Raw genomic sequence first — 20,892 nt, forward strand, 5'->3', positions numbered from 1 at the left:
GGCTGGGCTGGTGGCACTATGTGCCAGCCCGTGGATGTCCCTGTTAGTGCCACTGGTTCTGCGGCTGCTGGGAGCCTGTACTCCTCACAGCAACCTGTCCCTGCTCGCTAATAATTTACTGGCTAAATTAGTGATTAACCCCTTCCCAGCAGCCTTGGCAAGCCTGGCCAGGCCAGCACACGCTGCTCATGGTTCCCCTTCCAGCGGGGTGTCCTGTGGGCCACCACAGCACAGAGGGACCTTCACCGGGCAGGGACACCCAGCAAAGGGATGTGACAGGCTGACCCCCCCGGGTGTCTGTTCCTCCATCGCTCTGCAAACACTTCCCAATGCCATCACCCCCTTGCTGAGCTGGCAGCGGGGGGACATGGGCAGCCTGCGTGGAGGCAGGGGGAGCTGGGGCTTTCCTGTGGCCCCGCTGAGTCAGGCTGTCCCGCGGGGGCTGGGGAAATGAGCCAGGCATGGTTTCGTCACGAGTGCAGGGGACACGGCTCAGCCAGCCCGGGGGCTCTGCTTCAATGAGCTTTTTTGTCCTTTTTTTTTTTTTATTATTTTATTTTTTTTCTGGACCAGGGGGAAAATTCCTTGCCTCTGGTGAGGCATCCCTATGGCATCCCCCAGCTCCCAGCTGCTGCTCCTGCTCCCACTCATCTCAGTGACATAAACCCAGGGGGTCTTCTGGGGAAGGCTGGGATTTTAAAGGCACTCTCACCCCCTGAATATATGAAAATAGCAGCAGAGGGATGACACAGTCTCTGGAGGGTGTGCCTGGCGTGAGGAACTGGGGCTCTGGGCTTGCAAAACGGGATGTGGGCTGAAGGGAGGTTGCAGATGACTCTTCCCGCTCGGATTTGTCAGCCGCCAGCTTCTCTTGGGGGGTGTGCGTGTGTGTGCACATGTGTGCATGGGTGTGTGTGGCATGGGGGTGTGCACAGGTGTACACGTGTATGCATGGGTGTGTGTGCATGCAGGTATGTGCATGTTTGCGCATGGGTGTGTGCATGGGTGTGCATGAGTGTGTGGGGATATGTGATGCTTTGAGCATGAGCAGCTCAGCTGCAGAGCACCCCATCCTGCTGTGCCTGCACTGCCCCATGGCGTACATTTGGGAGAGCCCCATCCCGCAGGTGCAGGTGGGATGTTCTCCTGGGCCATGCACGCTTGTGGCAATGCCACCCCGTTCAGGGGGGGCACGATCTTGGTGGCCATGCCCCAGGGGCCAACCCAGCCAGCCTGGGGGGGAGCTGAGGAGCAGGAGGCAGCTCTGCGTCCCCAAAGGCATGGACCTGCCTACTGTTGGGGTGCAGAGGGGTGAAGGCAGTTTTGGGTGCAGAGGAGCAGTGCAGGCTCCTCTACCTTTTCCCCTTCAGCTTTAACCCTTTGCTGCCCACCCAGGATCCTGCCACATCAGGAAAGGGGAAGGGACATCTCCAACCTCAGCTTATCAGGTATCTTTGAAAGGGCTTGGAGAGGGATGCTCATCTGAAGAGCAGCTTTCCTGAGCATCCCCAGCAGAGCCTGCCCAGCAGTGTGCAGCTCAGCCTACTGCCGGGGGAGGCTGAGCTGGTCCCCAGCCCTAGGGAGCCACTTGGGCTGAGCCACGTCCCTGTCCCTGCTGGCCTCTGTCCTACCTGGGATGTGCTGTGATGCTGCAGCAGCCCTGGTCCTGGAGATACCTCCACAGGTCATGGATGCATTGAGAGGACGGTGAGCAGGAAGGGCACTGCTGTTGGGTGGGGGCTGAGCAAACTTTGCAGCAAAACCTGTACAGGATCTGACTGCCCCGCTGCCAGATCTGGTGACTGCTGGCCATGGCCTGGGCTATTTAAAGCATCACTGTCATTTTCACATGATTTTGAGGGTAATGAGGAAAACGAACTCCGGCCACGGACTCGTGCTGGCACGGCTCTCTGCAAGCCAGGGCTGCTAGGCTGGTGTTTCTGGCGCTCTGGTGTCCCCATGGCAGGGAAACAAACAGCAGGGAGCAAATACGAGCAGCTGGAGGGAAGGATACGGTCAAGCTGTCCAAGCTGCTCTCTAGGTGATAAGGTCTCTGGGCTAGACCTGGAGCTCATGGCTCATTTTTTCCTCTTGGCTTTGCTGTAGGAGATGCCAGAGCTGGGGCTGACCCTGGTCATATGGAAGGTCAGGGTAAGAGCTGACTTCTGCCTTGGGATGTGCGCATGGGGGGCAGCTGGTGATGCTCATGATGCTTCCAAGGACAGGGTGCATCCAGTCCAGGCTGCTGGACCAGCTTGGGCAGCTTGCTGTGGCTTTTGGAGTCCTTGGGTGAGATCCACCTCCTGCCTTGGTTCAAAGGGACTGCCACTGGACCAAGGGCTGCTCTGGCCCGGCTGTGACCTCTCAACATGCAAGGGCTGCACATGCCTGTGGGGATGCAGCCCACATCGCCAGCAGCACCGGCTGCTCCAGGATCCAGCCCGTGCCGTTGTGCTTTGGATTTGGTGACAGCTGTGGTGGCACGACCGGTCGGTGGGGTGGCCAGGAGCAGGAGCTGCCTCTCCCAGCCAGTTTCGCCCAGACAAGCCTCGGGCTCCGTGGTCCTCGGGCGTCATCCGGGACAAGGGCAAACCTGTGCTGCCTGTTTCGTCTCCTTGTCAGGGTGTCCTCGTGGGAGCTGCTTGTCCTGCCGTGTTGTGGTGGCTGGGTGATGCGGAGGGTGTGTGCATCCCTGGGGATCTGTCAGGGAGGGCTGGAGTGTGCCTGGCGATGCGAAGCTGTTGTGGCATAGATGGACCCTGCTTTTTGCTCCCAGCATCCTGCCCAGCCCTGCATCCATCCTGACCTCCGGGGTTTGCCCGGTGGCTGGGATGCTCAGAGCCCTTTCTCCACCCTCCCCATGCAAAGCTGGCTGCTGCAGAGCCCCTTTATCTCTGCCTGCAGCCACCACGTGCAGCTTAGTCATAGGGATGGCTGGGGAGGGAAGGAGGGGAACCCAGAGGCCAAGTAACAGATGAAGTCTGTGATCAGAGGTGCTGGTGCTGGAGCTCCTGCTGAGCCAGGCGTTCATGTTGGTGGGTGCTGTTGGCACACCTCTGTGACCACAAAACTGGCAGTTTCCCCCTGTCCTTGCCAGGAACCCAAGGGACGTGCCAGAGCCTGCACCAGCTCAGCAACCCTGGCTGCCTGGGGACCAGCCCCCCTGCATAGCTCAGTGTGACAGGGACCAGGGTGGTGGCACCCCGAGCAGCGGGAAGGTGTCAGTGCTGGGAGCACAGTGGTCCCAGAGCAAACACCAGGCTTGAGAAAGCACCATCAGTAGGTGGCTGGGGACACTTGGCCCTGCAGGGTCCCTGCATGTGCACCCAGCTTGCCACAGCGCTTTGCCGTGGGTGTCTGAGCCCACACCCAGGTTGGGGTGGGAGCCAGCCGAGCCCCATCCCTCCCTCACCCTGCCGTGACTAGGGGGGGAGCTGAGGTGAGGGGCCAGGAGGAGGCAGGGGACACAGCTCCTTGGACTGCCACCTGTCCCCAAACCTGCCAGCTCTTGGCTGGACATGCACCCAAAGCTGCGCATAGAGGGACGGCTGTTCATGGGTGGCCTCTGTCATGCAGGTGGGTCAGGGGGTGCTCTGCATAGCCCCTAGCGCTGCCAGGTTTTGTTCAGCCTGGTGAAGGAGCCGGTGGGTGGCCAGGCCAGCTCCCGTGTGGGACATGTGAGCCCCATGCAGGCTGCTACAGGCATGCGGGGGTCAGGGCACCCGCTGGTATCATCAGCGTGGGCTTCCCATCCTCTGCTCTCAAGCAAAGCCTGGCTGTACCACTGCTAGCAGTCCACATCTTGTCAAACCTGGTGTCACCTTGTGTCACCTCGCCATGCTGCTGGCAACCCCCTCCCGACCTCCCCGTGGGTCCCTGCCCCTCTTGCCTCCCTGGGGCTGAGCACGGTGGTTGATGGAGCAGGGAGCATCAGTGGGCCCCCCAGCATCCCCGCAGCTCCTCACAGGGTCTTGCTGAGCTGGGGGGGATTTAGTCACCTTGGATATTTGACTGCAAATATTTGTTTCAGTGTCTGCAAGTAATCGACTTTTGCTTTTCCATTTACTTAAAATTACCTAATTGGCCCCGTCGTTAATCAGGGAAGAATGAGTGACTAAGCCGTCTCGCCTGCCTGGGGACCAGGGGCTCTTTTTTTCCCATGAACTGAAAGGAAATGAAACCTCAAAATGTCCTTCTAAATCTCAGCTGTCAGCATCGCTGCCCAGAGCCCTGGCCAAAATCATACAGTTTTGTAGACGGGAGTTGCAACAGAGGTGTGGCGTGGACGCAAGCGCGGCGTGACTGCGAGCTCTTTCTTTTCCAGGAGAAAATGCCAAAATCGGGGGTGAGGAATTTCTCTGCTGGGACGAGCAGGCGTCTCGTTCTTTGCCACAAAAAAAGGTTGCTTAAATTTAAGGGGGTTTTCAGCCCTGGCACAGTAAGATGCCGGCCTGCGGTGTTTGCTCCTGTTGCGGTGCTGGTGGTGCCAGCATCTCCTTGGGGATGGGTTTATCTGCCTCCAGCCACTGTCCTCGGGCAGCATTTTCCTCCGGAGCTGCTCATCCCACAGGGATTTGCAGCACCCTGCAGCAACCCGCTTCTTCGTGATGGCTTGGCTGCGAGCACAGCTCCGGGTCGGCTGCTGCTGGAGATTTTGGCTCCTGCCAAGCTGCGCCGGGGCCGGCGTGGGGGTCTGTTTTGTCTGGGTTCATGCCCCCAGCATTGTGCTGGCTCCTGCACTGGGGATGCATAGCCAGCATCGTTCTTCCCCGCGCCCATCGCCAGCGCTCTGGCAGAGGCTGAGCCGTCAGAAATAGTTGGAGGCGACTCAGATTCTTTCCTTTTCACAGGCTCTGGGGCAAAGTTGAGAGCGAAATTCAAAGTAGAGGCCCCGTGTGCCAAAGGCAGCTCTGAGGGCGTTGTTTCCCCAGACCTGTGATGCTCTGTGATGGGGTTTTTGGTGTAGGAGCCACATGTGGGGTCTGGAGCTGGGCTGGGGAGGAGAAAGGGCAGGGTTTGCTGCGTGGGGCAGGGTGCTGCGTGGGGCAGGGTGCTTGCATGGGGCAGAGTTTGCTGCATTGGGAACAGTGTTGCATGGGGCAGGGTTTGCTGCGTGGGGCAGGGGTGCTGGCAAAGACTGGGAGGACAGCCCTGCACCCCTGTGGCTGATGCCCCGGGAGGAGCAAGGGGGTTCCTGTGACTGCAGCCCTGGGGCTGGGAAAGCACCATCCTTGCTGCTGAGGGGGGGGTTTGCAACCTCCCCCCACCCCATCCATCGAGGGGCAGGTGGCTGCCTTGGGACTGCCTGCGGGATGGAGGGGACCTCCTCTGGTGTGGGGTGCAGCGGGGCACCTGGAAGCTCAAGCTCTGCCAGCACCTTGGGCTCACCCCAGTCTGGAGGGGCAGTCCTGGTGGGGGTCCCTGCCTCACAGGGGGGGGGACGCGGGGAGTGTAGTGGGAGCCGAGCTGTCCTTTCCCTTTGGAACCTCCGTGCTGCATGCAAGCCCCAAGAATCACTGGCTGCAGAGCCTGGAGCTGCCTGGCCCCTCTGTCGGATGGCCCTTACCAGGGTGCAGGGGGTCGAGGGGCTGTGGGCGATGCCTGGGGCTGGGAATGGGGGTTTCCCCCCAGTCTTAGCCAGTCGAGGCAGTTGGAGCTGGGCTGGGGAGCTGCACAAGGCACGGGAAGCCATCAGCATTGCCGGAATCAGCTTAATGTCAGGAATTTCCTGCCGGGGAGAGGAATCCATGGCATTAACATGAAAGGCCAAGAAAAAGAGATGATCCTGACCCCAAATTAGTCCCTGGGCTGGATGGGGAGGGCAGAGGGCAGCGGGCTCGGCCGTGGCCCTTGCACCAAAGCCTGCTCCGGCAGGCAGGAGGGCAGCGGGAGGTGTTGGGTGGGTGGGGAGGGCAGGGGGAAGGTGTCCGAGCAGGGTGCCAGGGGGCTTTGCAGCCAGGAGACCCCTGAATCCAGCCCCTGCCTAACGCAGCTGTGCTCTCCCCTTGCAGAGAAGACAGGGAAGGTGCTGGGGGAGTTCTGCCGGTGCTACAAGGAGCAGTACGGCGTAGCGCTCTTCAACAGTGTCCGCTATGAGATCGAAGGCAACGGAGGGCCCCAGGCCCAGCTGCTCCACCGCAAGGTAAGAGCCCAGCCCGGCTCCACACCGGGAGCCTGGAGCCGGCAGGGAGCTCTGTCCCTGTGCCCAGTGAGCCTGCACCAGTGCCCTCCCCAAAACCCAGGCTTGTGCCCCCTCCCCATTACACCCTGCCAAGGTGGAACGTAGCCCCTGTGCCACTGGCCCAGACCATCCCCCTGGTGTCCCACCATCTGTGCAGCGCACGGGGCTCCTTGGGATGGTTTTCTTTCCAACCCGTGCGATGAGTGCAGCCAGCAAGCAGGGGCAAAGCTGGCTTTTGGCTGTAGCCCCCGTGGATGTCTGTGTTTGATGCCAGGGCTGGCAAGAGCTCCCGGGACCCCCTTGCGCCCAGTGAAACCCTAAGCAGGGCATGCTGGGCTCTCGTCCTCCTGCTCCTGGGTGCCAGCAATGCTCCAGCCCAGACAAATGCCCAGGGATGGTAGGAACCCCCTGGCAGGTGTCCCTAACCCTGTGGGGCAAAAGGAGGTGGCTCCAAGCCTGATCTCCAGCAGCCACATGCCTCCTGCCTGGCAAAAGGTCCCCAAGCATCCCCCCTTGCTGCCTGTGCCTCTGGCGGCTGGGGATGGATCCTGCCCTCCCCTCCCTCCTCCCAAGGCAGATGCAGCAGCCGGGGCTGCTCGCCAGCAGGCAGGGTTGGGGGTTCCTCCCTGGCTGTGTCAGTGGAGCTGCTGTCCTGCGGGTGCTCCTTGAAAGCAGATGTGGATTGCACATGGGGATGGGCTTCTGCTTTTGTCTGGGACTTAAAGAAGTATTTTTTTAAGAAATCTGTAGAAATTGCGTGCACGACACCAGACTTAAGCCCTGGCTGCTCACAGCAGTTGTCTCCCTGGCCCACCCATGAAGGTGACACCTTGCTTAGGCACCTGGACATGCCCTATCTCCTCCGAAAGCTGGCTGGGTGCTGGGTGTGTTGAGCAAAATAAAGGTGTGCAGGTTCCTGGGCAGGAGCTGAGCACCCAGCGTCCTCAGCAAGGTGTCCCTTGAGTTCCCTGCAATTTGGCAGATGTCTTCAGCTCCCCGGGCGGTACCTCCGTCCCAAGGTTGGCTGCTTCATTAAAAAGCTCCAGCAAGCAGCCCAGGAATGTCTGAGGAATGGCAGCAAGGCAGGGAGGTCAGGGACACTGTGCAAGTCTTTTAAAACAGCGGTGTATAAATAGGACATTCCTTTGCATAATGTCCCATCTGCTGCCTGTCCTCTGCCAGGGTGCCAGGGTCCCGGCAGTGTCACTGGGATGTACCGGGGCTCCAGAAACCATGGGGACCTGTGTGTTTGTGGGATGGATCTGCAAAGAGCTGGGGAGAGCACATCCTCCAGCTGGGCTTTGCACCCCCAGATATACCCAAAAAGTTGTGGGTGTCAAGAAGATGCGGAGTAGCATTCTCCCTGTCCTCAGGCAGGTCCAGTTGCATTGTGGCAGTTGGGTTTTTATAATTTACTTATTTATTACCTTTTCTTTTGTGATCTCCATGGGGATGCAGTGCTCAGAGGCAGCTCCTGCAGCGATGCCAGGGACTGGTGACCCTCCTGGGCAAAGGGGGACAGCTGGGCTGGGGTGTGAAGCATGGCTCAGTCACCTGAAATTCCAGGAAGAAGCAACAGCCATGAGAATAAGGAATAGATGTCTCTGCCTTTGGTCTCTCCAGCAGCCCGGGTGTCCCCAGCCAGCGCCCCTGAAAAACTGTCCCCAGACGTAATCTTGCCTCATAGCAGCCTCTCCCTCCGAGCCCCACTGCTGACATACCAGACCCTGGTCTTGCTCCCCATCGCTCCCCATCCCGCAGCAGGGATGCCGGCAGCGTGGGGCCCTCCTCCCACACACTCCTGGCCCCCTCCCTGCCCAGCCTAGCAATTTGGCACATACCTGCCTGTCCCAAATATTTGCTGGGGCTGGGTGGTGCCGCCTCAGTACCTCCCCTGGGCAAGGAGGTGGTGTGAGGAGGGGACGGCTGCGCCAGGGCTCCCAGGATGCTGGTGGCTGTGAGCGAGGGTCAGAGTTCAGCCTGGGTTTCATTTCATTTCATTTCATTAGCAGACAGGCTGTATGGCTTCGTCTGCCTTGGGCAGCAGTTTCAAAGCTAATTTATAAGGGCTGATTCTCCTTGGATGAGCTACCCTGGTGAGATGCTAGTGAGGACTCCCGGAGCTGGCACCACCTTTCTGTCCCCATCCCTGCTGGTGGCCATGGGTTTGGGCTCTCATCCCTCCCACTGTCCCCCAGCCCTGCAGGGCTTGCTTTGTGATATCTTCTCCCCCTTCCAAGGGCTCTGGAAAGCAGTATTGGGAGCGAGGTGCTGAGCCAGGCTGCTCTCAGACCTCCCTGCCACCCATGGGGGTGTGGAGTCAGGGATTGGTGGGGGGCTTGGGGAAGGCAGTGGGGTTCCTGTGAACCAGGAGATGGACAGGGGAGGGAGGGGAGAGGGAAATGTCCTGCAGAAGTGTCCTGCTGGGGCATGGTGGGACCCAAGCCCTGGCTGGTCCATCCTGACGGCCACTGTGGTAGATGGTGGGTGGCCGTGGCAGGAGAGGCAGCCACCACATGCTCCCACCCTCACGAGAGCTCTTGGCTCTTGTTTATGTTCCTGGGATCATAAAAATTCTTGGGACAAATTCTTGGCTTGTTCAGCCAGCCTGTGTTTGGGATGGCGTAAATGCTGTCGGCGTGAGGGCCAAAAGGTGCTGGAGAGCTGGCGAGGGGCTGCTCAGCCAGGGGGGCTTGGGGGCATGGAATGTCCTCAGCCTGTTCCTGTCACTGGTCCTCTGTGGAGTCCAGAGTATTTAAGCATCATCTGCTGCTGAGCTCTGCAGGGTGACATCTTGCTTTTCCTCTTCCATGTCCCATCTGGAGCCCATGCTAGAGCAGGGCTTGGTGCCTGCCATCTGCAGCGTGCCTCTGGCCCACACCCTGGCAGGACCTTCTGGTTGACGGCGACCACTGCGCAGTACCACGCACGCTCCCGCTGGCCCCAAGCTGAGGAATTCACAGCAGCTGAGGTTGGGAAGAGCTGCTGGAGGGCTCTGCTCCAACCTGCTGCTCAGCCAAGTGAGCTCCTGTTGCTCAGCTGAGATCAGTCCCAGGGAGGGGACACCAGGGATGAAGGTGTGACCACCACCATGGTGACCACCACCATGTGCGACTTTGCTGCTGTATGAGCAGCCCCTCTGAGTTTTTTTCTCAGGCTCTGCATGTGGTACCCCTCAAAGCTGTCACCCAGGCGCACTTATTCAGGCATCAAAATCTGCAGTGCTAGGGGAGATAATCCACTGGTGAACTTGGAGACCCTCAGCATAGCCCTAGTGCAGAAAAAACCACCACAAATGGACCTTGCTGATCTCCCTGAGCCAGGCTGTGGCCATGGGATAGAGGGGCACCCAGCTTCCCCCCTCCCTGCCCGCCCCATGCCACCCACATGCGTCTCTTCCCCACAGGTCCCGCTGGAGGACCATGTCATCTACTCAGGCAACCTCTTCCAGTACATCGAGGAGAACAAGAAGTGGAGGAACCGCTTCTGCGTGGTCCCACACAACTACGGCTTGGTCCTCTACGAGAACAAACTGGTGAGGGGCATCACCCTTTTGCCCATCTCTGGTGGGCACAGGTCCAAAGGGGGACACCCCATTGCTGTGGTGGTGTGGCTGTGCTCCCCATCATCCATGACCATCTTTTTCTGCTCAGGCCTATGAGCGGGACCTGCCGGCCCGTGTGATGATCAACAGCGCTGGCTACAAGATCCTCACCTCTGTGGACCAGTACCTGGAGCTGGTGAACAGCAGTCTGCCTGGTGAGTGGTCCTGGGGACCTGGCATGCCTGGGGACCTTCTGGAAGGGGTGGTTTTGGGGTGTAGCATCCCTGGGGACTTCTGGAAAGGGTGGTTTTGGGGTGTAGCATCCCTGGGAACCTTCTGGAAGGGGTGGTTTTGGGGTGTGGGGCTGTAGGGAAGGAGAACAGCCCCATTCCCCCCGTGGGGTATGGGATGCAATGTGAGGTGTGTACTGCTAAGGTCCTGCCACAGCTGCTGGGGAAGGAAGGAAGATGTTCCTGTGGCCCCATGAGAGCTGCAGCTCCCACTCCTCCATCCAGGACCCCCCTGCTCACTGTCCTCCTGCCCTGGGTCCCTAAAGGCCGGGGCAGCCCCTGGGGAGTGGGGCAGGAGCTGCTGAAGCAGCTCGCACAGGGCAACAAGCCCTTTGCCAGTTTGGGGTATGTGCACGACAGCAGCAGGGGCAGACTGGCAGCTCTGGGGAGGGTTTCACGCTGGAATTAATGATTTTTTAATATTTATTTTCCAATTTTCATTTCCGATCTCTTTTTTGGAAGGAAGAGGCTTTTTACGCTTTTTTTGCCCCGTGTTTTTGGTAGAGTTCACAGCAAAGGCACTGGGAAGGAGCTGAGGAGCCTTGTGTACCCCTGCTGTAGCCCCAGTCCCGAATGCTGGGGGAGATGGACACCCCCAGCCCTGCAGCGTCCCCATCCCTGTCCTGCTCCTCAAAGCATCCTTCCCCCCTCTGCAGGTGTGACACCCAAATCGGGGCACTCCCCCATCTTGAAGTGCCCCACGGATTTCCCCCTCATCCTCTGGCACCCCTACGCCCGGCACTATTATTTCTGCGTGATGACAGGCAAGGAGCAGGAGAAGTGGCAGGCGGTTTTCCAGGACTGTGTACGACACTGCAATAATGGTGAGCAACGCTGGCAGGGGAGACACAGGGGCTTTGGGTGGGGATGGCATCGTCCTCCTGCTCTGGAGAGGGTCCTGGGGACCCTGTGGGGTTCGGGTTTGGTTTTAGGGTAAAGGGGGTGATTTGGGTGTCAAGAGGAGGAATTGGCTGGGAGTTGTTGAGCATCATGGAACATCTCATCTTCTCTCTGAGCGAGGGTGGGGAGCGGGAGGGATCCAGGTGGTCAGGGCATCCCTGTGCCTGGCTTTATCCCACTGCCCGTAAGGAATGCGATGCCTGCACGAGGGCAGGCAGCATTTGCAGGAGCCAGCACAGAGCCTGGCTCAAGAGACACCCTGATGCCTATTTTCCACCCTGAGGTAGAAAATATTTGGTAATTAGTCATCGAAACCCCAAGCCCCACTGTCCGTCTCCCCACCCCACCGGCACCGCCTGGCTCTGGCAAGCGAGGGCAGCGGGCAGAGGGGGTGCAGGGGGGGGTGCAGGGCTGCGAGGGGCCAGGGCAGAGGCAGGACCTGCCTCCCACGTCAGCGATACTCTGGCAGGAAAACACGATTTTCCTGCTTGGCTGTGGCCTGTGCACTCCTGGGCTGAGACCCAGGTCCCAGTGGTGCCTTGGATAGTGAGAAGTTTCCTGGGGAAGGAGGTGCCTGTGCTGAAATCTGCTCAAAATTGTGTCTTTCAGTGGGCAAAGAGCAATGCTGCCTATTTTAAAAGTGCTTCTTTCACTCCTGGGAGCTCTGTGTAGCCCCAATTTTGCCAGAGCTGCTGTTTAGGGAGTTTAGTAATGTTTAGGGAGTTTAGTTGTTTGGGGAGTGGGGTAGCGGGGTTGGTTCTGGAGCTTGAGTTTGGATGGGGGTTTCCATCCTCCCATGTTAGGTTAAATCTTCTGAAAGCTTTGCTCTTTCCCTTCCTTTTGGTGCTCCTCACTGCAGGACACATCCACGTACTGTTGGTGAGCTGGGGGTGTCAGAGCTCATTGGGATGAGTGTCCCTGCAGCCCACCCGGGGCCTGGGCACCTTGGCGAGGGGCTGGGTGCAGCCACCCCTCCAGCCACTGTCCCCCCAGGGGATGCTGCTGCACCCCCCGTGCTTGCTAGCTGAACCCACAAAGGTGGGACACTGTGAGCAAACCCAGCTCCTGATACAAGAGAAACCGATTGTGCCTACTAACAAAAATTCACTTTATTTAGCTTTAATTTCCCCCCTGCCCTGGCTGCTGGGTGCTGCTGTGGGGGAGAGGAGAGATGTGAGCCCCTCCACCACCCCTGCTGCCAGCCAGGGTTGTGCCATTAAATCCTCTCCTCCCAGTGGTCCGGGGAAGGCTCCGTGCTGGTGGGTTTCTGCATTTCCACAGCCTGAGTTTCTCTGCGAGATGGTTCTTCCCTCCCGAGTGCCATTTCTGCCCCTCACTGCTCCTGCGAGGTCCGAGATACTGTTTCAAATTCCATGAAAGCTCTTTTGTTGTTGCTGAGCAATTTATATTTTTTTTCCTAAACTAGAGTTTCTGTTTCTGCCTCTGGTTGTGATGAGTGTGGGAATTTTCACCTCCCTTTTTAAGACTGTATTTTTGTAACACCAGCTCTTCTGTATGGACTGGGGATGTGCAACATCATTCCTCATGCAGGAGGTGTCTAGCCTGGTTTCCCTGGAGCCTGGGTGCCCTTGGCTGCTCTGAGAATGTCCTGTAAGGTGGCACATGGGGCTGAAGCAGTGCCTGCCCCACTGACTCTTGCACCTTGTTGTGGGCAGGCTGCCCTGTTCAGCTGTGTTTAGGGCAAAAAACAACTTCAGACTCACATTCCTTCCTCAGCACTGTTCCCCTGATGAGAGGGGATTATCCTGTGCTGTGAGCGGGCTGGACTTTGGAAAAGCCAAGGTGTAGCATTGCTCTCCAGTGTTGGGTACTCCTATCCCACGGTGCACCATCACCCCAGGAGCCTTTCCAGGACCGAGTCCAGGCTTGGGCAGTTGCTTCCCGTCCCTGACAAGGCAAGCTCAGATCAGTGCCTAATGAGCTGGATATTAATGAAGCAAACTCATTAAATATGCCCTGCGAAGTGGCACAGTGGCTTCCTGCAGCCAGCCCTGTCTGCTTGTCCCTGGGCAGGGCACAGGGCTGGGGATGGGTCCCCGCAGCCTGCTGTCCCCCAGGCTGAGCCAGGGATGAGTGACCCTGGTGGGGCAGATCCAGGTGGCTTCTCAGGGGGCAAATCCTGCCCTGCTCTCTGCATGGTTTGGAGGATGAGGTTTGGCTATAGCAGCTCTGGCAGGGGACTGAAGCCCGTAGCAGGCTGTCCCAACCAGGAGGTGATGCTGAGCTGCAAGGAGCCGTGGATGGAGGAGCACTGGCCCCTGGGAGCTCAGCCCTGCTCTGGCTCCCACTGAGCATTGAGAAAGGGTCAGACTTGACTTTCTGAGTATTTTTCCTGTGTATGTTAAGCTGCCCCTTAGGAAAAGCTGCTTAGGCTTGGAGTTAAATGTAATCATCTTAGAAAAATCTGTGTTCATTGGAAAAGATCCGCTTACCGCCCTGGGCTGTCCCTCCTGGGAAGGGAGAATCACCCCTGGCTGCATCTCCCCAGCACGCCGGCTCGCTGGGCGGTCCAGGGACGTGCCACGAACCTCCGCTGTCATTGCTGTGGGGATGCTCTCTGGGAGCCCCTGAGCAGGGTGGCTCTGCTAGGGGACCCTTCACCATGGGGCCACCCAGGGCTTGGGTCCCATCCTGCTTTCCTCCTGCCAGGGCTCCGGGCATGGGGAGGGGAGTTGGGGTGCTGGGGTGGGTTTCCCTCCCAGGAGCGTTTCTTTCTGGCTGACAGGGACCCCCAAAAGGCAGGGCCCAGAGAGGCTGGGGCGAGGCAGTGACACGTGTGGGACATGTGCCAGTGGGCTCCAAGGCTGTCCTGCCTGTCCACTGTCCCCATCTCCACCTCCCCATGGGACATGGCTGCAGGCTCCCAGCACCCTGCCCCTCATCCTGGGTGCTGCGGGGGGGTGGGGGTGATATCAGAGTCCCCCTTGTGCCGGTGGCAGGGACATCCCAGGGGGCAGCCCCACCAGCTGCAGCATAGCGTGCCTCCTGGGGCTGGCTCGGGGATGGGGCCCTGGCTCATCCCCGACACCACTTCACTGATTCCCTCTCCCTCCCGAGCTGCACTGCTTCCTGCAGTGTTGGGGGTCAGTGAGCCCCCCCCGACTGCTGAACCCCTGCTTCTGCTGTGCCTTCATGGCTCTCTGACCCCCCAGGTCCCCTGCACCCTCAAGAGTCACTGAGCCCCCCGTCCTGCCATGCCCCTGCTCCTGCCTCCCTGCCCTTCGTCCAGCTCTGGAGGGAATCTGGTGTGTCTGGGAGATCGCTGCCCCCCACCCGGGCAGAGACAGCAGCTTGGAGTGGGGTCCCCCAGTCCCAGTGATAGCCCTGAGCTTCTTGTGTGGGTCCGAGTGTGTCGGGGGGTGCAAGGGACCCCCTGTGAAGGTAGGCTGGGGTGCTGCAAGCAGCTGGGCTGCCTCTCGCTCCCTGTGCTGGGCTGCTCACTGGTCTCCTCCCCAGGGATCTCTGAGGACTCCAAAGTGGAGGCTCCAGCCTTCACAGATGCCGTCCGCATGTACCGCCAGTCAAAGGAGCAGTACGGCACCTGGGACATGCTGTGCGGCAACGAAACCCAGGTGAGGAGCTCTCCCCAAGGCTGGGGTGGTGGGCTGTGGGCTGAGCAGGGTCCCCAGAGCCTCCTGCCTTTGCAGGTCCTGAGCAACCTGGTGATGGAGGAGCTGCTCCCCGAGCTGAGGACCGCCATCGGCCCCCGGCTGAAGGGCAAGGCTCAGGAGCGCCAGCGGACCTGGATCCAGGTGTGGGGCTGGGGCTGCTGGGGGGGGGGTCATCATCATCTGCTCCCCCCCTGCCCGCACTAACTCTGCTTTGGGGGCTGCGCTGCTGCCTCCCTTCGCACCGGGCTGGGTGCCTGCCAGCTTTCCTGCCTGCCAGAGCCAGCGCTGCCCCCCGCATCGCCCCCTCTCAAGGCAGCCGTCCTTATTCTCCACTGTGGCTCTTTAAAGCTCCTTGTTGTCCCCCTGCGAGCGGCCCTGCCCATCCCTGCCTGCGCTGCCTGCTCCCTGGGGCAAGGGAAGCAAACAGGAGGAAGCCCAGCCCCGCAGCGAAGCCCGTCCTGTCTATATTTAGCCGAGCCATTTTTAGAGCAGCACAGGCTAAATCCAGCCTGAACCCTTGCGAAAGACTGAAGGCTCTTCAAAACTGCCTGTTAAAACCTTAAAAGCTGATAGATAATTACCACCAGGCTCACAATGTGCCACTGGAGCAGCCTAAAAATGCACAAACGCACTTTTTCAGTAGCTGTGGTCTTAGCTGCAAAGCTGGGAAGCCCAAGGGAGGGGTGTGTGTGTGCGGGGGGGCAGCTCTGCCTCCCAGCAGCCCTGAAATCACGGAGTTTGGCTGCAAAGTGAGCACGAAGCCTCAGCAGGAGGCTCCACCTGCTTGGGGTTGGTTCCTGAGACCCCATGGGGCAGGGCATAGCTTTCAAACTGGGCCAGGGGCTCTCCTGCCTGGACCACCAGCATCCCCAGACCTGCAGCATCTCCAGACCTGCCTGGGGCAGGTTGGCTGATGGAGGCAGGGCTTGGCTCTCTGCCCCTCGGGTACCACTTCAGAGCAGCTTCTGTACTGTGGGAGCTTCATCCCATGCAGCTTGGGGGCACGAGTGAAGGCTCCACAGGTCCTGCAGGCACCTGGTGCTGGAGGCGCTGGTTAGGGGGGCAGCAGGAGGCATGGGGGGCAGCTGACCACGCCATCTCTCTCCTGCCAGATCTCGGATGCTGTCTATAGGATGGTCTATGAGCAGACTAATGCCCAGTACGATGCAGCGATGGCCAAGTGCGAACAGGAGCGGCCCCAGATGGAGAGCACCATCCGCACAGACATGGACCAGATCATCACTTCCAAGGAGCACTTGGCCAGCAAGATCCGAGGTACAGCCCTGTGGGGAGGTGCATGGACATAGATGTATGTGGCTGTGTTTGTGACCAGCTCCTGGTGTGGCATTACCACTATGTCACCAAGATGTGGCTGTTCCTGGGGTGCAGTGTGGCTCCTGCCAGCACAGCCCAGCACCCCTGGGGAGATGCCAGTAGCCACAGTTGCCAGGGTGCACATCCTCATTGGCATTGTCCCCAGAGGTGGGGGGCAAGGTGGACAGTGACCCCCTCAAGCAAGGCAGTGGGGCAGGAATGGGTCCAATACAGACTGAGAGCCCTCTGCAAAAAAAACTTGCATTGTCCTGCAAGTCTGGGAGCCATCTTCTGGAGAGGCTTGGGGAGGGGGACAGGTCCCCCACCTAGGGTGGGTTCAGGACCTCATTGGAAGAGCTGGAAGGGCAGAGGAGGAGCATCACCATGCTTATCCCGGCTTTCTGCCCAGCATTCGTCCTTCCCAAAGCGGAGGTCTGTGTCCGTAACCATGTCCAGCCCTACATCTCCTCCATCCTGGAAGCCCTGATGACCCCCACGAGCCAGGGCTTTGCTGAGGTGCGGGAGGTCTTCTTCAAGGAGGTGACAGACATGAACATGAACATCATCAACGAAGGTGGTCTGGAGAAACTGGTGGAGGTGAGACCTGGTGATGCTCCTTGCTGGCTGGTGGGCTTGGGGGTGGTGGGGCCAGTCCTGCTGCCATCCTCAGTGTGGACAGCACTGGGGAATGCCAGGCTGAGAAAACACATGGGGATGAATCCTGTGTGGGGTGGCATGTCCCAACCCCGAGTATGCAGGGAGGCTGTCCTGCCCTGCTGAGCTTGGTTTTACCCCCAGTACATGGAGAAGCTTTCCCACCTGGCTTTCCACCCAGTCAAGATGCAGTCGTGCTATGAGAAGATGGACCAGCTGAAACTGGAGGGCCTTCAGCAGCGATTCGATGTCTCCAGCACGTCCGTCTTCAAGCAGAGGGCCCAGATCCACATGAGACAGGTGGGACAGGGACCAGGGTCCTCCTGTGTCCCCCTGGCTGAGCAGAGTGCTGGAGATGGGAGGCAGGGTGGGGAGCCCAGGCTGTGCCGCACTGGCAGGGATTTGGCTGGGATGTCTGTCCTGTCTCGGGGACCTTCATGTCCTTAGCACCCACCTAAGGACGTGTGATGGATCTGGCCCTTTGGGCTGGAGCCCAGGCAGGGTGGAACCCCATGGGTGGGCAGCAGCGTGGGGCACCCTTCCAGCTCGGCACCCAGGCTTGGGCATCACGACACAGCTGCCCCTTTGCCGCTGAGCCCACTGGCACCAGCAGGGCCAGTAGCCCAGTTCTGGGGATCTGATCCAGCCAAACCTGGAGCGGGGTGTAGAAGGGAGGGTGCAAACCAGCTTTGGGCACCCTCCTCCCCCAGCACCCTTGGTCCCCAGGGTAGAGTCAGTGGATGTCGTGCTGGGATGCCAGGGACATTACCAGTGTGAAGGCTCATCTTGGTGTGGCAGTGCCCCAAAAAAGCACCCTGCTCACCCCCATGGTTGGTCCCTTTGGATTGCCCCCCCCCCCCCCGCCCCCCCCCCCCCAGTACTGACTGTCTGCCTCTGCTCACAGCAAATGGATGACGCCGTGTTCACATTTGAGACCCTGCTCCACCAGGAGCTGGGGAAGCTGCAGGGCAAAGACGACTTGTGCAAGTCCATCCAGCGCATCCTCGAGAGGGTGCTCAAGGTGAGGGGTGGCGGGTCAGGGCCTTTGGTGGCTTCGTTCCCAGGGCCAGCAGCCTGCGGGAGAGGCCAGGAGTGACCTGGCCAATTTTAACAAAAGTCTTCAGGGAAAATATTTCTTTATATTGAAATTTTTTGTGCATTTTGATGGGATGTGGGGCAGGTGAGCTTGAAATCACCTGGAGGAACTAGGTCCCTCTTTAACACATGCATCACTGTAAAAGCCACCCGGGTTCAGGCTGGCCCAAAAACCTTTTCTGCAGATCGTGATGGAGGAACTGGCTCCTACCGGGGTTCAGGCACCCCCAGAACCGGCTGGAGGGAAGGATGTGAGGGGCAGAGGAACTTGCTCATGCCCATGGAAATTGGATGGGGGGGGGGCAAATGGGGGAGCTGCCAGCCCGCAGCCCTCACTGAGCAGTACCTCTCACTCACCCCGCAGAAATATGACTACGACAGCAGCACTGTGCGGAAGAAGTTCTTCAGGGAGGCCCTGCTACAGATCACCATCCCCTTCCTGCTGAAGAAGCTGGCACCGACCTGCAAGGGGGTAAGAGGGTGCAGTTTGGGGTCGGAGGGAAGGACCACTCTCCCCCACGGAGGGGCTGGAGCATCCCTCCCTCCCATTGCCCCCCAGCTGAGCAGGCTCTCCCCTGCGGCAGGAATTAGCCAAGTTTCAGGAGCTGATCTTCGAGGACTTTGCCAGCTTCATCCTGGTGGAGAACACTTACGAGGAGGTTGTGCTACAGTCGGTGATGAAAGACATCATGCAAGGTAGGGTCCCGCAGCACCAGGGAGCCTGGACCCACTCAGCTCTTTGCCTCGGGGGGCTCCAGCACCCTGGGGTGGGTGTTTGGTCCTGGATGGAGTCAGTGTGAGCCAAACCTGAGCTCAGCAGCACCTGGAGGGACCGTGATGGATGCTGGGGACCATAGGAGGAAGGGTGCACCCATGCAGGGTGCTGGGAAACATAGGAGGAGGGATGACTCTGAGGAGGGTGCCGGGGGCTGTACCAGGAGCAGCTTTCCCAGCTGAGCAGTAGGTGAGATGCTGAACCCTCTGCCCAGCTCCAGCCACCCAAGGGGCTGGCGGGGAGAGGTGCCCAAGCGTGGTGGGCACTGCCCTGTGCCCACAGCCCGTCTGACATCTCTCTCGGTCCCCCAGCTGTGAAGGAGGCAGCCGTGCAGCGGAAGCACAACCTGTACCGAGACAGCATGGTCATGCACAACAGCGATCCCAACCTGCACCTCCTGGGTGAGAGCATCCCCATCGACTGGGGCGAGGAGTACAGCGGGCAGCCGGAGCCTGAGCCGGCGGCCGACAAGCGCCGCAGAGCCAAGCAAGTGGTGTCAGTGATCCAAGACGACGAGGGGGGGCTGCCCTACACGGTGCGTGCTGAGGCGCTGCTGCAGCCCGGCTCCCCAGAGCCAGAGGAGCCGGACTCTGGCGCGCAGCCGAGCTCCCCCGATGGGGTGCAGGAGATCCGGAAGGCGCTGGCGAAGGAGAGCCTTGGGGACAGCGTCAAGGCGGAGGAGGAGCAGCTGACGAACGGTACCAACACCACACAGGAGAGCAGTGCCACCGAGGAGGTGGTGGTGGTGGCGGTAGGGTCTGTCACAGGTGACGTCCTCCCACAAGATCCAGCCAGTGAGGGGGACGGGGTGCACTGCGCCACACCGGCATCGCCTGTGCCTGGAGCTGAAGTCCCATCGGGGGCTGGGGTGCAACATGCTGCTCCAACATCACCTGTCCCTGGAGCCGAGGTCCTATCAGGAGCTGTGGTGCAACATGACGCACCAGCACCACCCATGCTGGCATCACCCATGCCCGGAGCCGATGTCCCATTAGGGGCCAGTGTGCAACACACCGCACCAGCACCACCCAAACCCAGGGCAGCCGATGGCCCAGCAGAGGCCAAGGTGCCCCATGCCACACCAGCATCGCCCGTGCCCACAGCTGAGACCCCATCGCCATCCGCTGGGACCGCTTGCCACCAGCCCAGTGACAAGGAGACGGGTGAGGAGGTGACCCCCCCGGTTGGCAAGTGCAGAGCCCCGCAGCCCATGGGCACAACAGAGAGTGGTGAGGGGGTGCAGACTGAGTTCTAGCCCCATGGACTGGCCCCAGTGATGCTGGGGGTTGGGGTAGGGGGAATAGGACCTGTTGTGCTGCTGGGGACAGAAAGCAGCACAGCGGGAGAGGGAGGGGATGGGGAACACTGAGACCTTATTGCCTAGCCTGGGGGGGGTCCTCGCTGCTGCGTGGGTCTGGCCACAGCCAAGTGGTCCTACTGGGTCGGACCGGGGGGCCCCTGCCCTGGCACAGGGCACCCCCTGGACTCTGCTCTGTCCTTCTGCCTTATTTTCTTCTTTTCTACTGAAGAGATGCTTTATCTGCCTCCTCCCACCCCCACCCCCGCCCCAGCACAAGTGCCTCTGGCTGCCAGGGGGGAGCTGGCACTAACCCCACCGTGGATGGGTGAGGGTCAGCCCCTGCCCCAACCCGGGGGTTTCCTGGAAGCCTGCCCACTGCCATCCTACCCAGCCAGCTCCAGCAGTGCCTGTGGGAGAGGGGACTGCAGGGGATGATGGAAAATGTGATAGCAGCTGGGGCAGGGCAGGGATGGGTGCTGGCACTGCTGCTGGTAAGGCGAGAGCTGGGGCTGGCAGCGCCCAGGCTGAGCTCACAGCACCCAGCGCCCACACCCTGACTACCCTCACCGCAGGGTCTTCAAGCAGCTATTTAAGTTCAGAGGAAAATGTTAGAGGGGAAGGCGGCATTCACGCAGTGCCTCCAGGGGCTGCCTCCGGGCTGAGGCTTGCCACGCAGCGGAGGGACCCCAGCTCTCGCCCACTGGTGCTCCCCAGCACCGTGCACGGATGATTTCTCTGGCTCTCAGGCTCTGCAGGTTTTGGCACCTGCACCGATGGTGAAGCAAAGAGCTGGTGCCTTAGCAGGGGCTTGCTGCCCCCCCCCAGCAGCCCTGCCCACCGTGGGGAGGGGGACGGGACTGGCACAGCCCCCATGCAGAGATGCTAAAAGCCCCGGAGCTGGTGGGAGTTGGCAGGACTCGTGAGCGTGAGACACGTGTGCACGTGCACGGAGCAGGGACCAGCACCCCAACACTCGCCTGTATTTTAGGTGCCGCTGTTTCTGCCTCTGAAGGGGGGTGCCCGGCTGAACCCGCTCGGGAAGGACACCCCCCAGAGTGCCTTGCTTTGGGAACTTAAAACCTGTCTCTTCCAGGATATTTTATTAAGAAAGTTATACAAATGTTTAAAAATATGCTTATAATAATTAATAAAACGGAAAAGCTTTATTTAAAGCCAGAGGAGACTGTTCTTATTCCCCCGCCCCCGG

At 59.9% G+C, this 20,892-nt stretch overlaps 1 protein-coding gene across 1 annotated transcript in view; it reads left to right on the top strand.

The window, feature by feature from the left end:
- Positions 1 to 20,861, top strand: part of NIBAN2 (niban apoptosis regulator 2) — a 31,343-nt gene extending 10,482 nt beyond the window's left edge. Inside the window, exons 2-14 of the mRNA XM_055795819.1 lie at positions 6,012 to 6,142; positions 9,588 to 9,716; positions 9,835 to 9,940; positions 10,672 to 10,839; positions 14,393 to 14,508; positions 14,584 to 14,688; positions 15,660 to 15,822; positions 16,271 to 16,458; positions 16,660 to 16,815; positions 17,420 to 17,536; positions 17,975 to 18,082; positions 18,195 to 18,306; positions 18,697 to 20,861. Of these exons, the coding sequence (XP_055651794.1) occupies positions 6,012 to 6,142; positions 9,588 to 9,716; positions 9,835 to 9,940; positions 10,672 to 10,839; positions 14,393 to 14,508; positions 14,584 to 14,688; positions 15,660 to 15,822; positions 16,271 to 16,458; positions 16,660 to 16,815; positions 17,420 to 17,536; positions 17,975 to 18,082; positions 18,195 to 18,306; positions 18,697 to 19,640 (2,543 nt within the window). The 3' untranslated portion in view covers positions 19,641 to 20,861. The remainder of the gene's footprint in view (positions 1 to 6,011; positions 6,143 to 9,587; positions 9,717 to 9,834; positions 9,941 to 10,671; positions 10,840 to 14,392; positions 14,509 to 14,583; positions 14,689 to 15,659; positions 15,823 to 16,270; positions 16,459 to 16,659; positions 16,816 to 17,419; positions 17,537 to 17,974; positions 18,083 to 18,194; positions 18,307 to 18,696) is intronic.
- Positions 20,862 to 20,892: the final 31 nt, after the last annotated feature.

Source organism: Falco peregrinus, chromosome 1 (genome assembly GCF_023634155.1).
Source record: "Falco peregrinus isolate bFalPer1 chromosome 1, bFalPer1.pri, whole genome shotgun sequence".
Classification (NCBI taxonomy): Eukaryota; Metazoa; Chordata; class Aves; order Falconiformes; family Falconidae; genus Falco; species Falco peregrinus.